Source organism: Salmo salar, chromosome ssa11 (assembly GCF_905237065.1).
Source record: "Salmo salar chromosome ssa11, Ssal_v3.1, whole genome shotgun sequence".
Lineage (NCBI taxonomy): Eukaryota > Metazoa > Chordata > Actinopteri > Salmoniformes > Salmonidae > Salmo > Salmo salar.
The window spans coordinates 77,141,287-77,158,495 of NC_059452.1; the positions used below are offsets into that span (position 1 = coordinate 77,141,287).

Genomic DNA, 17,209 nt, shown 5'->3' on the forward strand with positions numbered 1-17,209 from the left:
ACGTTCACGTCGGCTGTAAACAGCTCAGATGTCGTCTGAAGCAGAAATCCCATTTTAAAGGCAATTACAGTCTATAGGTTGTGGATCTCTGTTTGTTTGAATCTCAGCCTTAGTGAGATTTAGTCAAAGCACACACACACATATCCACCCGCATAGTCTACACTCCCAGTCCAAACATGCTCTAGTAATTAACATCCAATCAAGCACAGTATTAGTTTTGTTTCCGATCCAGGCATTATTATTGTATTCATTGTGATCAGGGTTTCCCCATTAACTAGCCTATTTCAAAGGTAAATCAATCCTGGCTGGCAAACTGGCCGGGATCAGTAAATTAATTTAACCAGGTGGCCAACACAAAATCTTTTCAAAAGCATGGGTGCTTTAAAATAAAAGTTCAAAAAGGGCACAAAGTCAGATCAGATTTTTTATAATAATTTGCCTGCCTTTCAAGTTTGTTCATTTGTTTCATGCAATTTTGGCCAGCAAATGGATTTCTAAATTGCCTGTTACAGCTCACCCTTGTTTTAGAATATCTTTACAAAGTACTTACGTCTCCCTCCCACCTGAGCCTGTTAAAGAGATTTTTCTGTATTTTTGTATACTTTTTAGCCAGTAGTTCTGAAAGTAGCTCTCATGACTCAAAAGTGGTAAAATATTGATCACTATGTATAGCTTTATAATAGAGGTCGACTGATTAATCGGAATGGTCGATTAATTAGGGCCGATTTCAAGTTTTCATAACAATCGGAAATCGGTATTTTTGGATGCCGATTTGGCCGATTTATTTAAACTTTATTTAACTAGGCAAGTCAGTTAAGAACACATTCTTATTTTCAATGACGGCCTAGGAACGGTGGGTTAACTGCCTTGTTCAGGGGCAGAACGACAGATTTTTACCTTGTCAGCTCGGGGATTCAATCTTGCAACCTTACGGTTAACTAGTCCAACGCTCTAACCACCTGCTTTACATTGCACTCCACGAGGAGCCTGCCTGTTACGCGAATGCAGTAAGAAGCCAAGGTAAGTTGCTAGCCAGCATTAACCTGTTGGGGCTAGGGGGCAGTATTTTCACGGCTGGATAAAAAAACGTACCCGATTTAATCTGGTTACTAATCCTACCCAGTAACTAGAATATGCATATACTTATTATATATGGATAGAAAACACCCTAAAGTTTCTAAAACTGTTTGAATGGTGTCTGTGAGTATAACAGAATTCATTTGGCAGGCAAAACCCTGAGACAGATTCTGACAGGAAGTGGATATCTGATGTGTTGTATTACCTTTAAACCTATGCCATTGAAAAACACAGGGGCTGAGGAATATTTTGGCACTTCCTATTGCTTCCACTAGATGTCACCAGCCTTTACAAAGTGTTTTGAGTCTTTTACTGTGAGATCTGACCGAACAAGAGCCATGGAACGGTGATGGCCGATTAGACTCTGGCGCGCTCGTTCATGTTGGGTACCCTCGTTCCAATACGTTATAAAAGAGAATGCATTCGTCCACCTTGAATATTATTCATGTTCTGGTTAAAAAGGCCCTAATGATTTATGCTATACAACGTTTGACATGTTTGAACGAACGTAAATATATTTTTTCCCCTCGTTCATGAAGTGAAGTCCGGCGGGCTTAGATCATGTGCTAACAAGACGGAGATTTTTGGACATAAATGATGAGCTTTTTTGAACAAAACTACATTCGTTATGGACCTGTGATACCTGGAAGTGACATCTGATGAAGAGAATCAAAGGTAATGGATTATTTACATAGTATTTTCGATTTTAGATCTCCCCAACATGGCGGCTAGTCTGTATCCCAACGCGTATTTTTCTGGGCGCAGTGCTCAGATTATTGCAAAGTGTGATTTCCCAGTAAGGTTATTTTTAAATCTGGCAAGTTGATTGCGTTCAAGAGATGTAAATCTATAATTCTTTAAATGACAATATAATATTTTACCAATGTTTTCTAATTTTAATTATTTAATTTGTGGTGCTGACTTGACTAAATGTTATTGGAGGGAAACGATTTCCTCAACATCAATGCCATAGTAAAACGCTGTTTTTGGATATAAATATGAACTTGATAGAACTAAAAATGCATGCATTGTCTAACATAATGTCCTAGGAGTGTCATCTGATGGAGATTGTAAAAGGTTAGTGCATCAATTTAGCTGGTTTTATGGTTTTGGTGACCCTGTCTTTGAATTGACAAAACATTACACACAGCTATTGTCAATGTACTCTCCTAACATAATCTAACTTTATGCTTTCGCCGTAAAACCTTTTTGAAATCGGACAACGTGGTTAGATTAAGGAGATGTTTATCTTTCAAAGGGTGTAAGATAGTTGTATGTTTGAAAAATTTGAATTTTGACATTTATTTGGTTTCAAATTTGCCGCTCTTGAAATGCACCTGCTGTTGATGGAGTGCACCACGGGGGGGACGCTAGCGTCCCACCTAGCCCATAGAGGTTAAACTTATCTTATAAAAAAACAATCAATCAATCATAATCACTAGTTAACTACACATGGTTGATGATATTACTAGTTTATCTAGCTTGTCCTGCGTTGCATATAATCGCTTAGGTACACCTTGCTCCAACCATAAACATCAATGCCTTTCTTAAAATCAATACACAAGTATATATTTTTAAACCTGCATATTTAGTTAATATTGCCTGCTAACGTGAATTTCTTTTAACTAAGGAAAATGTGTCACTTCTCTTGCAAACATAGTCAGGGTATATGCAGCAGTTTGGGCCGCCTGGCTCATTGCGAACTGTGAAGACTATTTCTTCCTAACAAAGACAGCCGACTTCGCCAAACGGGGGATGATTTATTAACAAAAGCGCATTTGCGAAAAAAGCACAATCGTTGCACGACTGTACCTAACCATAAAACATCAATGCCTTTCTTAAAATCAATACACAGAAGTATATATTTTTAAACCTGCATATTTAGCTAAAAGAAATCCAGGTTAGCAGGCAATATTAACCAGGTGAAATTGTGTCATTTTGCGTTCATTGCACGCAGAGTCAGGGTATATGCAACAGTTTGGGCCGCCTGGCTCGTTGCGAACTAATTTGCCAGAATTTTACGTAATTATGACATAACATTGCAATGCAACAGGAATATTTAGACTTAGGGATGCCACCCATTAGATAAAATACGGAACGGTTCCGTATTTCACTGACAGGAAAAACGTTTTGTTTTCGAGATGATAGTTTCCGAATTCGATCAAATTAATGACCGAAGGCTCGTATTTCTGTGTGTTATGATGTTATAATTAAGTCAATGATTTGATAGAGCAGTCTGACTGAGCGATGGTAGGCACCAGCAGGCTTGTAAGCACTGATTGAAACAGCACTTTCGTGCGTTTGCCAGCAGCCCTTCGCAATGCACTGCGCTGTTTATGACTTCAAGCCTGTCAACTCCCAAGATTAGGCTGGTGTAACCGATGTAAAATGGCTAGCTAGGTAGCCGGGTGCGCGCTAATAGCGTTTCAAACGTCACTCGCTCTGAGACTTGGAGTAGTTGTTTCCCTTGCTCTACATGGGTAACGCTGCTTCGAGGGTGGCTGTTGTCGATGTGTTCCTAGTTCGAGCCCAGGTAGGAGCGAGGAGAGGGACGGAAGCTATACTGTTACACTGGCAGTACTAAAGTGCCTATAAGAACATCCAATAGTCAAAGGTATATGAAATACAAATCATATAGAGAGAAATAGTCCTATAATTCCTATAATAACTACAACCTAACCTTCTTACCTGGGAATATTGAAGACTCATGTTAAAAGGAACCACCAGCTTTCATATGTTCCCATGTTCTGAGCAAGGCACTTAAACGTTATCTTTCTTACATGGCACATATTGCACTTTTACTTTCTTCTCCAACACTTTGCTTTTGCATTATTTAAACCAAATTGAACATGTTTCATTATTTATTTGAGGCTAAATTGATTTTATTGATGTATTATATTAAGTTAAAATAAGTGTTCATTTAGTATTGTTGTAATTGTCATTATTACAAATAAATAAATAAAATCGGCCGATTAATCGGCATCGGCTTTTTTGGTCCTCCAATAATCGGTATCGGCATTGAAAAATCATAAAAATCGGCCGACCTCTACTTTATAATACTATAAATGACCAACCACCCAGCTTTGGAGTACGTAAGTCTATTTCCCTGCTTTTGAGAGTAGCTGGCTACTGTACTCGGAGCGCTAAGCGCTAAGCTAACTTAAATGATCTTCAAACAACAAACAAACAATTGCGCTAAGCTAACTTAAATGATCTTCAAACTACACACAGAGACATAAAAATGGTATCCATAAGTTCATGACTATGGGCAAGTAGAAAAAATACCCAAATCCCAAAATGTATCAGTATCCCTTAAATAATGGATTTCAAATGTCACGTAAGCGACTAAATGTCCACCGAGAGAAACGCCATGTAAAATGTCAACAGTTTCAAGCTGCTTTTAACACTTTATACACATATCGCTGCCCTGTTAATGTGTTGGGTTGTGACTAGGCAGTTAGATTTGTGAACACTAAGGACCAGTGATAGTAGGGTCCCAGGAGAAGGTGAAAAAAAAACAACATGAAAATAACTTTATCTTTGATGAATAATGGAGAAGTATCTGACATTCATCCATTGTGTGATAGGTGTGTTAAAACCAGGGGCTCGATCAGGAAAACGAAACACGGCTACATGGCTAAATGCTTTGCTTGGCCCTGGGTTATTCACAGGCTTAGGTTTGTTATACTTAAAAAACTAGGTCCTCTCATTAAAATCAGATAGCAAGTGAGAGAGACAGAGAGAGAGCGCTTCAGCCCGACGCATTTGAGTGACAGCTAGCAAGAGGCCTGCCCAGCATTATCCAATGAGGTTACAGAGCGGGTGGGCACAGCAGAGAGAGAGAGAGCAATGCAATATTCGGGAGTCGTGAGTGCTACTTTCAGAACTACTGGCTAAAAAGTATACAAAAGTACCGGAGAATCTCTTTAAGGAGAATCAGCTTGGTTTATGATAAGCTGACTGCTAAAACCGCCACCTCCTCCCCCAGTAACCCCGGAGCGTAGACACGAGTCAAGGGCAGGCAGGCATTTGATATCTGGACAGCATGAAAGGCCCTATACACAAAAACTGACTGATCCCTGATCTCAAGCGTGAAAGCCTGAGAGCCACGCCATCTAATGCCTCAGAGCATTTTAAAAAGCAACCTGGAGAGCACGCTGCTGAATGAAAGGCAATATTGACTAAAGAACCAGAGGGTATATCATCCTTTCAAACAAAATGGTATCAAAAAACAGACACTGTGCTCAAGGAGAGGAAAAAAAGAATGACACACACACCTCTGGCAGACTGATTCCCTCTTTCTGCATGAAGTAATTCTTCTTGAACTCATAATAGGTGTTGTACTGGTTCCAGGACTGCAAGAAGTCAAACCTGTGTTGGAAACAGTCACACATACACAAGATATACAGCCACGTAAGATGAAAAGCCACTAGATTGAACAGAAACTTGAGCCGTTTTCTTTTATTCAGCACAGAAAAGAGCAGGAATAGCCTTTTCTCTAGCTGCTTACCGCGGGTCATTCTTGGCACGGACGCTGGTCTCAAACTTGACACCGTTCCTGGCCACATACTCAGCCAGCTTGTCAATAACAGGTTGGATGTCAGGGGCCGGGGGGATGATGGCTGGCGCTGCCACGGCAACTGGGGCCGCCACGGCAACGGGAGCCTGGGGCCGCGAACTGATAGATGAGGGAAAGATGAGTGGAGACGAAATAAAAGATATTTAGCAATGCATCACATTATGTGGGGGAACTAGGTAGTATGAGGAGTGATAAAATATCTCCACTTCTGTCCAATAAGTGTCCACATACCTGGTCTCCGGTATGACAGCAGCAGGAATAACAGGAGCAGGAGGAGAAGGGGTTGAGAGGCAGACTGGGACCTGGCTGGGAACTGGAGTTGGTGGTGGGATGATGGGAAATGTAGTCGGAGGTGCTGTGTAGATGATCCGTGTAGATGGCTCAGGAGGTGCAGGGGGCGTAGTCCCTGGAGGAGGCGGGGTTCCAGAGTAAGAGGGTGGAGCCAACATTCTGCCAGAGGGCAGGGAGCTGTAGTAGCCGTTGGCATCGATCCCAGGGGGAGGTGGGGCCAGGCAGTAGGTCCCATCAGGAAGCATGCAGTACCCATAGTACATCGCTGCCACGTTAGCTATAAGGTCAGAGAGAGAGAGGAAACTATCAAAATACATGTCAAAATAGGAAATCATGCGAATACTTCAATTGCATGTGGTTTTGCATGACTTCCCTGTCGATGAGAAAAAGTGTAAGTCAGCATTGGATGAGATACGTCTGCTCACTGAGTGTTAGTGTGTGTGGGCTGTGGTGCCGAGCGGACTAACGTATACACTTATGTCTGGCCTCATCGCTAATAGGATCTTAGCCTCACAGAGGAGGCAGAGAGAATAAAGCAAACTCCACGCTGATACAAATGAAACATTTTAATAATCTATGTCTGGATCACTGTCTACTTAATTAAAATGTACTTTGTCAGCAGAAAACGGAGGAAAAAGGGGAACAAAAAGGAGAATGGCCCAACAAGAATAATTAGGATCAGCTTGTTGGAAATCGTAATGTGTTTAAAAGCGGATATCAAAAACAATATGCAACCGTTCATTTCCAAAGCCTCTCATTACAATCACACTACCCATTTCGGACTCAATCAAGTGCATCAACAGGTCAGGGAAAGTCATTTACAGCAGGAATAAGAAAAGAATACTGGCACAACGACCGGGGTTAACACACTCATGTTATGAATAAAACAACTGACAGATTCACTCAGTGTTCAAAGGGGAAGAAAGAAACAGGCAAGAAGGCTACATAAAGGTGTGTTATGTCACTGTACAGTGGTGCAAGTCAGAGTTCCTGGCTCATACCGTTACTGTGGATGGGAAATTGGGAAATGCAAATTCTGTGTGAGTGTCAAACTGACTTTGTTTGCAATGACAATTTGACATTTTTAAGTATAATAATTGATTCCTGTGAGGTGCTACACAGATTCGCTGACAACTCTGAGCTGGCAAATTTGCACTCACATCAGCTACCGTTACCAGACTGCATAAACAGATTCTGACAGCTCACTGCCAAAAGCAGCAGGAGGGGGGAGATGGGAGGGCAGGTGTTTGTCATAATTTGTGGGTGTGGTGGGGGGGGTCAGTCTGAGGTCGCTCAAAATGTCACCTCCATCTTAAATTGTCCGCTCATTGAGACGTATTCCATGGCAGCTCAGACTCAAAGCCATCACGAGATCGACTGTAATTGTATTAAGTTGAGTTTTCACATTCCATTTGACACGGTTAGCCATCACATCAATAACCACTTAAGAGTAGGATTGGGAGTGGGAGGATGAGGGCGTTCAGTTCAGCATGTAGCTGTGTGTCTCTGTGCATTATTAACTCTCCAAGGTCTTTTACTGTGGCAGTGGTTTCCATCCCTGATGGAGTGTACAGAACGGAGAAAGATAGAGAAAGGGAAGGAGAACGATAGAGAAAGGGGGAATAAGAGGCTTATCTTGTCAAACCGGAAACTGGATGATATTAACTCGTTAGTCACCGCACTGGTCGACTGTTACGAAGACCCATCCAAAATGCACAAGGCTGGAAACCTGTAGGAGAGCCATCATTCACATGCTGCATATGTATTTGTTCTATCTAATTAAAAATGAAAGGCTGAAATGTCTTCAGTCAATAAGTATTCAACCCCTTTGTTATGGCAAGCATAAATAAGTTCAGGAGTAAAAATGTGCTTAACAAGTCAAATAAGTTGCATGGACTGTGTGCAATAATGGTGTTAAAACCTCTTCAGCATCTCATCCCGTCAGCGGGATCAAAATCCAGCGAAAAATCATATCGCCAATTAGCATAACAAAATGTAAAAATATGAAAAAAAAGAATTAATATTTTGTTTTTTTGTTTTATAGATACACCTCTCCTGAATCGACCGACGTCATCCGATTTCAAAAAGGTTTTACAGGAAAAGCAAATCATTAGATTATGTTAGATGAGTCCATCGTAAAAAGCAGCAACATAGCCATTTTCCGACCAACCACTTGCATCACAAATAACCAAAAAACAGCTAAATGCAGCACTAACCTTTTACAAACTTCATCAGATGACACACCTAGGACATCATGTTACACAATGCATGCATTCTTTTGTTCAATAAAGGTCATATTTATATATAAAAACAGCATTTTACATCGGCGTCTGACGTTGACTAACTATTTTCCCCTCAAATGCGTCCCGGGAAACAGTGCTACAATTCCCTAAATTACTATTCGAAAACAAATTTTTAAATTTATATTGTCAATCTAACATTTATAGATGAATATCTTTTGAGAACACCTGTCATACCAGATTTTAAATTAACTTTACTGGGTAATCACACTGCGATAAAAGGAGATGCGATACTCAGAAAATGAGCTAATAAACCGAGCTCGGCGCCATCTTGGAACAATCGCATGTCACATCTCATCTTGTATAATATTGTCAATAATCGCCTACCTTTAGTTGTCTTCATCAGAAAGCACTTCCAGGAATCCCAGGTCCACAACAGATGTATTTTCGGTCGAAAAAGTCCATCCTTCATGTTCCATTAGCCTGCTGTTGGTAGCGCGTCCTAGGGCTGTCTCCAAATGCTCCGACGTGCGCAGGGCTGCAGTTTCGGAAAAATGAGATTTTCCCTCCTTTAGGTTCGTTCAAACATGTCAAACGTTGTAAAACATTAATCTTCAGGGCCTGTAACACCAAGAGAGCCAATAAGATTCGACGGGGACGGTTGCAGCGTGTTTTAAAACGTTTCCAAAGGTGGGGGTAGACAGGGCCGCCGGCGTCATAATGGTGATCGCCCATCCCCTGTGACCAATTTCCAATGCGTCTCATTCACTGAGTTTCGACTGTATAAGGCTCAAACCACTGTGAAAAGACTGGCGACATCTAGTGGAAGCAATAGGAAGTGCTCAATGAACCATTGTTAACGGTGTGATTAATAGGGAAAGATGAGAAGTCGAGTCCACAATTCAGAATTCCACTTCCTGTTTCAATCGGTCTCGGGGTTTTGACTGCCATATGAGTTCTGTTATACTCACAGACACCATTCAAACAGTTTTAGAAACTTTAGGGTGTTTTCTATCCATATATAATAAGTATATGCATGTCCTAGCTTCTGAGTTTGATTAGTAGGCCGTTGAAAATGGGAACGAATTATTTTCAAAATGCGCTGTGGCGCCCTCTATCCTAGGGTATCCTCAAGAGGTTTTAAACATAATATTTTAATTACTACCTCATCTCCGTACTCCACACATACAGATAATTGTAAGGTCCCGCCATCGAGCAGTGAATTTCAAACACAAAGACCAGGGAGGTTTTCAAATGCCTCTCAAAGAAGGATTTCTATTTGTAGATGGGTAAGAGCATGGTGAAGTTATTAATTACACTTTGGATGGTGTATCAATACACCCAGTCACCACAAAGATAAAGGCATCCTTCCTAACTCAGGTGTCGGAGAGGAAGGAAACTGCCTCAGGGATTTCACCACGAGGCCAATGGTGACTTTAAAACCGTTAGGGAGTTTAATGGCTGTGATAGGAGAAAACTGAGGATGGATCAACGTTGTTACTCCAAAATACTGACCTAAATGACAGAGTGAAAAGAAGGAAGCCTGTACAGAATACAAATATTCCTAAACATGCATCCTGTTTGCAACAAGGCACTAAAGTAATACTGCAAAAACTTTGGCAAAGCAATTCACTTTTTGTCCTGAATACAAAGTGTTATGTTTTGTATTAGATTTTCCCTAAACATTACTTAGTACCACTCTCCATATTTTCAAGCATAGTGGTTGCTGCATCATGGTATGGGTATGCTTGTAATTGTTAAGGACTGGGGAGTTGTTCCAGGATAAAAAAAAATAAACAGAATGGAGCTAAGCACAAGCTAAATCCTAGAGGTAAACCTGGTTCAGTCTGCTTTCCACCAATCACAGGAAGATGAATTAACTTTTCATCAGGACAATAATCCTAAAACACAAGCCCAAATCTACACTGGAGTTGCTTACCAAGAAGACAGTGAATGTTCCAGTTTTGACTTAAATCTACCGTAAATTCCGGACTATAAGCCGCAACTTTTTCCCCACGCTTTGAACCCCGCAGCTTAAACAATGGCGCGGCTAATATATGGATTTTTCCCGCTTTCAATTTTTTTTCTTCCAAAAAAACATTCTGTGACGTGCTCAGTTTTTTGGCGGCATGAAGCTTTCATTAGACCAATGAAATTGCCGAACGGGTTAAGGTCAAACAACTTTTTTGTTTACTGTTTAGATTAAATCGAGCGCTCTCAAACTTCCCATCATTCTGATTACGGTAGTCATTTTGTCACCCTCATCATGGCAAAGACACGGAGAAATGCATATGATGCAGCTTTCAAGTTGAAGGCGATTGATCTGGCTGTTGGAAAAGGAAATAGAGCTGCTGCACGGGAGCTTGGTCTTAATGAGTCGATGATAAGATGTTGGAAACAGCAGCGTGCGGAATTGACTCAGTGCAAAAAGACAACTAAAGCTTACTGCTAATTTTTTATTTTTTGTTACAAGCCGTGTTTCGTTAAAGCCTATTTATTTTTGTTACAAGCCGTGTTTCGTTAAAGCATATTTATTTTTGTTACAAGCCGTGTTTCGTTAAAGCCTGTGTAAAGTTCATTTGTTTCAATGTACCGGTAGGCACCTGCGGCTTATAGACATGTGCGGCTTATTTATGTTCAAAATAATATATATTTTTTAATTCAGTGGGTGCGGCTTATATTCAGGTGCGCTTAATAGTCCGGAAATTACGGTAATTGAAAATATATGGCAAGACCTGAAAATGGTTGTCTAGCAATGATCAACAATCAATTTGACAGAGCTTGAAGAATTTGGAAAATAATAAATGGGAAAATGTTGCACAATCCAGCTGTGGAAATCTCTTAGAGACTTACCCAGTGTCATCTGACAAAATATTGACTCAGGGGTATGAACAGTTATGTAAATTAGATATTTCTGTATTTAATTTTCAATAAATTTGCAAACATTTCTAAAAACATGTTTCCTCTTTGTCATTCTGGGGTATTGTGTGTAGATGGAGAACATTGATTTTACACATTTTGAATTCAGGCTGTAACAACAAAATCTGGAATAAGTTGAAATGTATGAATACTTTCCGAAGGCACTGTCGATATGTATAAGGATAAGGTGACTAGGCATCAGGATATATGATTAATAGAGTAGCAGCAGCATAAATTATGATTGTAAGTGTGTATGTGTCCATGTATAGAGTCGGTATACATGTGTGTGCATGTTGTGTGTGTGTGTTGGAGTGTCAGTGTGCATGAGTGTCTAGAGTCCTGTGAGTGTGCATAGAGACAGTGCAAAAATACAAATAAACACAAGAGTCTACTTAGATAGTCCGTGTAGCCATTCTGTTAGAAATTTAGTAGTCTTATGGCTTGGGGATAGAAGCTGTTCAGGAGCCCGTTGTTTTCAGACTTGATGCACAGGTACCACTTGCCGTGCATAAGCAGAGAGTACAGTCTATGGCTTGAGTGCCTGGACTTTAAAGATTTTCCGGACCTTCCTTTCACACCGCCTGATATAGATGTCCTGTATTGCACGGAGCTCGGCCCCAGTGATATATTGGGCTGTCCGCACCATCTGTAGCACCATGCAATTGAGGGTGGTGCCGTTGCCATGCCAAGCAGTGACGCAGCCAGTCAAGATGCTTTCAATAAAGCAGCTGTAGAACGTTTTCAACTTCCTGAGAGAGAAGAGGCACTGCCACGCCTTCTTCATGACTGTGTAATTGTGAGTGGACCATTTGAAGTCCTTAGTGATTTGGACACCGATGAACTTGAAGCTCTTGACCTGCTCCACTGCTTCCTGTAGTTCACGAACAGCTCCTTGGTCTTACGGATGTTGAGGGAGAGGTTGTTGTCCCGACATCACACTGACAGGTCACTGACCTCCTACCTGTAGGCGGACTCATCGTCACCAGTGATCAGGCTACAGCTTTCGTGTCGTCAGCAAACTTGACGGTGTTGGAGTTGTGTGTGGCCATGCAGTCGTGGGTGAACAGGGAGTACAGGAGGGGACTAAGCACACACCCCTGTGTATTTCTGGGTTTCTGTACAGCACTTTGAGATATCAGCTGATGTAAGAAGGGCTATATAAATACATTTGATTTGATTTGTAGCTCCTGCCACATGTGACGGGCGCCGAAGCCTGTGTAGTACGATTCCACTTTATTCCTAGATTGTCCTTTTGCTCGTTTGATGACTCTGTGGAGGTCGTAGCGGGACTTGTTGTACTTGTTCCTGTCATGGGGGGTCTTGTCTGAAAGCCATGTTTCAGAATAGCAGAGAATATTGCAGTTACGAGAGTCCCGTTTGTAGCAAATCCACGATCGGAGGTCATCCATCTTATTATCAAGTGAATGGAGGGAAGAGGTGGCCAGTTTTACCTTGGCCTTAATCTCGCCAGGACTCCCACTCGCCGCACTCTAACGCCTCCTGCAGACCCCGAGAATTGGATCAGAATTAGAGAAAGAGCCCAGGGCAGATGAGTCAAAGTTGAAGCCGGAATTGGGGTAAGTAACTGCCGACCTGATTTCCAAATGTTCTTATCAGTTATAAGAAATGATAGCGGATGAATTTTGTGAAAATAAAGTAAAAGATAAACGGCAAAAGAATCACAAAATAGCAAAGTTGGGTCGGAGTTCGCATAACAGCGGCCATCCAGTACAGCGCCATCTTATTAGCAAAGACAGAGAGAAACACACACCAGGGATTCCGTTATGAAAATGAGGCACCGGAAATTTGACCGGCAGCATTTAAATTTACTGGAACCATATGAATTGGGTGCGTAACCTGATTAGGGTGTACATCCACGGTGCTCAGAACGACAAAACACAAAATCACATTTAGATGATGGTAAATCATCTTTACAGAACATGCAAGTTGAGGATGCAATGATGTGTATCCTTACCGCGCACTTTGAAGATGTTAGAATAACTGTCCATATTTACTTTCTCAGCCAACAAGATGAGTACGAAACAGCAAAATCAAGAGCCTATGCATAGGCAGAGCATGAGTTTCACGTTTGGGAAAGCACATTTTCACCATAAAATTGCACCTTTACAATAAATCATGAAGATGCATCATCACACGCTTCCTTGCATTTGCAGACTTATGTAAGAGAGCCTACTATTCGTAATGTGATGAGTATTTGTAATTATTATGGATCCCCATTAGCTGCTGCCTCTTCCTGGGGTCCAGTAAAATTAAAGGCAATCACAGTGCATTAGAAAAGTATTCAGACCGCTTTACTTTTTCCATATTTTGTTACACTACAGCCTTGTTCTAAAAGGGATGAAATTGTATGGGTATGACTAAACGTTGGCACACCGGTATTTTTGGGAGTTTATCCCATTCTTCTCTGCATATCCTCTCAACTCTGTCAGGGTGGATGGGGAGCATCGCTGCACAGCTATTTTCATGTCTCTCCAGAGATGTTCGATCGGGTTCAAGCTCTGGCTAGGCCACTCAAGGACATTAAGACATGTCCCGAAGTCACTCATGCGTTGTCTTGGCTGTGTACTTAGGGTCATTGTCCTGTTGAGGTCCCAGGCTGAGGTCCTGAGCGCTCTGGAGCAGATTTTCATCAAGGATCTCTGTACTTTGCTCCATTCATCTTTTCTTGGGTCCTGACTATTCTCTCAGTCCCTGCCGCTGAAAAACAACCCCACAGCCTGATGCTGCCACCACTATGCTTCTTCGTTGAGATGGTGCCAGGTTTCCTCCAGACGTGACGCTTGTCATTCAGGCCAAAGAGTTCAATCTTGGTTTCATCAGACCAAAGAATCTTGTTTCTCATGGTCTGAGTCCTTCAGGTGCTTTTTGGAAAACCCTAAGTGGGCTATCATTTGCCTTTTACTGAGGAGTGGCTTCCGTCTTGCCACACTACCAAAAAGGCCTGATTGATGGAGTGCTGCAGAGATGGTTGTCCTTCTGGAAGGTTCTCCCATCTCCACAGAGGAACTCTGGAGCTCTGTCAAGAGTGACCATCAGGTTATTGATCACCTCCCTGACCAAGGCCCTTCTCCCCCGATTGCTCAGTTATGCCAGGCGGACAGCTCTAGGAAGAGGCTTGCTGTTTCCAAACTTCTTCCTTTTCATTATGATGGACCTTCAATGCTGCAGAAGTTTTTTGGTACCTTTCCCCAAATCTGTGCCTCGACACAATCCTATCTCAGAGCTCTACAGACAATTCCTTCGACCTCATGGCTTGATTTTTGCTCTGACATGCACTGTCAACTGTGTGACCTTACATAGACAGGTGTGTGCCTTTCCAAATCATGTCCAATCAATTGAATTTAACACAGGTGTACTCCAATGAAGTTGTAGAAACATCTCATGGATGATCAATGGAAACAGGATGCACTGGAGGTCAATTTCGAGTCTCATAGCAAAGGGTCTGAATACTTATGTAAATAAGGTATTTCTGTTTTGTATTTATTTATTTTGTCAAATATTTTGTATTTTACCCCCTTTTTCCTCCTGAATTTTGATCTTGTCTCATTGCTGCAACTCCCCAACAGGCTCTGGAGGAGAAGGTCGATTCATGGGTCCACCGAAACATGAACTGCCAAACCGCACTTAACACCAGCCCGCTTAACCTGGAAGCCAGCCACAACAATGTGTCGGAGGAAACACCATTGAACTGACGACTGAGGACAGCCTGCAGGCACCTGGCACGCCACAAGGAATCGCTAGAGCGCGATGAGCCAAGTAAAGCCCTCCCAGCCAAACCCTACCCTAATCCAGATGATGCTTGGCCAATTGTGGGCCGTCCTATGGGACTCCTTATCACGATCCCGGGTGTGATATAGCCTGGGATCGAACCCGGGTCTGTAGTGATGTAGTGCCTTAGACCGCTGCGCCACTCGGGAGGTCCCGCTGTTTTTTATTTTTAATAATTTGCTAACATTTCTAAAAAACTGTTTTCGCTTTGTCATTATGGGGTATTGTGTGTAGATTGATGAGGAAAATGTTTTACTTAATAGATTTTAGAATAAGGCTGTAACGTAACAAAATGTGGAAAAACGGAAGGGGTCTGAATACTTTCCGAATGCACGGTATAATTAAAAACGATTACATTACACAACACATTAGCTGTGTGCCACTACCCTACATCACAAAATCCATGTGTGCGTGTGTGTGTATAGCGCGTATGCTATCATGTGTGTGTGTGCCTGCGTGTCTCTTTCACACTGTTCCATAAGGTGTATCTTTAAATTATTTTATTTTATTTTTTTTTAACTGATTTTACTGCTTGCATGAGTTACTTGATGTGGAATAGAGTTCCATGTAGTCATGGCTTTATGTAGTATTGTGCGCCTCCCATTGTCTGTTCTGGACTTGGGGACTGTCAAAGACCTCTTTATGACATGTCTTGGGGGTATGCATGGGTGTCTGAACTGTGTGCTATTAGTTTAAAAAGACAGCTCAGTGCATTCAATAAGTCAATAATTCTCACAATTACAAGTAGTACTGAAGTCAATATCTCTTCTACTTTGAGCCAGGAGAGATTGACATGCATACAGTAGAAGTCAAAAGTTTGGACACACCTACTCATTCAAGGGTTTTTCTTTATTTGTACTATTTTCTACATTGTAGAATAATAGTGAAGACATCAAAACTATGAAATAACACATATGGAATCATGTAGTAAGCAAGCAAAAAAGTGTTCAAGATTTTTCAACCACCCTTTGCCTTGATGACAGCTTTGCACACTCTTGGCATTCTCTCAACCAGCTTCATGAGGTAGTCACATGGAATGCATTTCAATTAACAGGTGTGCCTAGTTAAAAGTTAAATTGTGGAATTTCTTTCCTTCTTAATGCATTTGAACCAATCAGTTGTGTTGTGACAAGGTAGGGGTGGTATACAGAAGATAGTCCTATTCAGTAAAAGACCAAGTCCATATTATGGCATGAACAGCTCAAATAAGCAAAGATAAACGACAGCCCATTATTTTAAGACATTAAGGTCAATCAATGCGGAACATTTCAAGAACTTAAAGTTTCTTCAAGTGCAGTTACAAAAACCATGAAGCGCTATGATGAAACAGGCTCTCATGAGAAACGCAACAGGAAAGGAAGACCCAGAGGACAAATTCATTAGAGTTACCAGCCTCAGAAATTGCAGCCCAAATAAATGTTTGAGTTCAAGTAACAGACATCTCAACATCAAATGTTCAGAGGAGACTGCATGAATCAGGCCTTCATGGTCCAATTGCTAAAAGGAAACCACTACTAAAAGGACAATAAGAAGAAGTGGCTTGCTTGGGTCAAGAAACACAAGCAATGGACATTAGACTGGTGGAAATCTGTCCTTTGGTCTGATTACACCAAATTTGAGATTTTTGTTTCCAATCGCCGTGTCTTTGTGAAACGTGTAGTAGGTGAACGGATCACCTCCGCATGTGTAGTTCCCACCATGAAGCATGGAGGTGGTGGTGTGATGGTGCTTTGCTGATGACACTCTCTGGGATTTATTTATAATGTAAGGCACACTTAACCAGCATGGCTACCACAGCATTTGGTTTGCGTTTTGTGGGACGATCATTTGTTTTTCAACAGGACAATGACCCAACACACCTCCAGGCTGTGTAAGGGCTATTTGACTAAGAAAGATAGTGATGGAGTGCTGCATCAGACCTGGCCTCACCAATCACCTGGCCTCAACCCAATTGAGATGATTTGGGATGAGTTGGACCGCAGAGTGAAGGAAAAGCAGGCATCAAGTGCTCAGCATATGTGGGAACTCCTTCAAGACTATTGGGAAAGCATTCCAGTTGAAGCTGGTTGAGAGAATGCCAAGAGTGTGCAAAGCTGTCAAGGCAAAGGGTGGCTACTTTGAAGAATCTAAAATATATTCTGATTTCTTTAACACTTTTGTTTAACATGATTCCACGTGTGTTATTTCATAGTTTTGATGTCTTCACTATTATTCTACAATATAGAAATTTGTAAAAAATAAAATAAAAACCCTTGAATGAGTAGCAGTGTCCAAACTTTTGACTGGTACTGTATTATTAATGTTAGCTCTCCGT

General features: G+C 41.5%; 1 protein-coding gene across 2 annotated transcripts in view; it reads right to left on the reverse strand.

Annotated features, from left to right (window-relative positions):
• The window catches only part of LOC106563159 (splicing factor, suppressor of white-apricot homolog), a 142,265-nt gene that overhangs the window by 98,660 nt on the left and 26,396 nt on the right, over nucleotides 1-17,209 (reverse strand). For both annotated transcript variants that reach the window (XM_014128427.2, XM_014128426.2), the window contains exons 8-10: nucleotides 5,888-6,224; nucleotides 5,588-5,755; nucleotides 5,355-5,448 (exon numbers count right to left, since the gene is read on the reverse strand). In XM_014128427.2, the coding sequence (XP_013983902.2) occupies nucleotides 5,355-5,448; nucleotides 5,588-5,755; nucleotides 5,888-6,224 (599 nt within the window). The remainder of the gene's footprint in view (nucleotides 1-5,354; nucleotides 5,449-5,587; nucleotides 5,756-5,887; nucleotides 6,225-17,209) is intronic.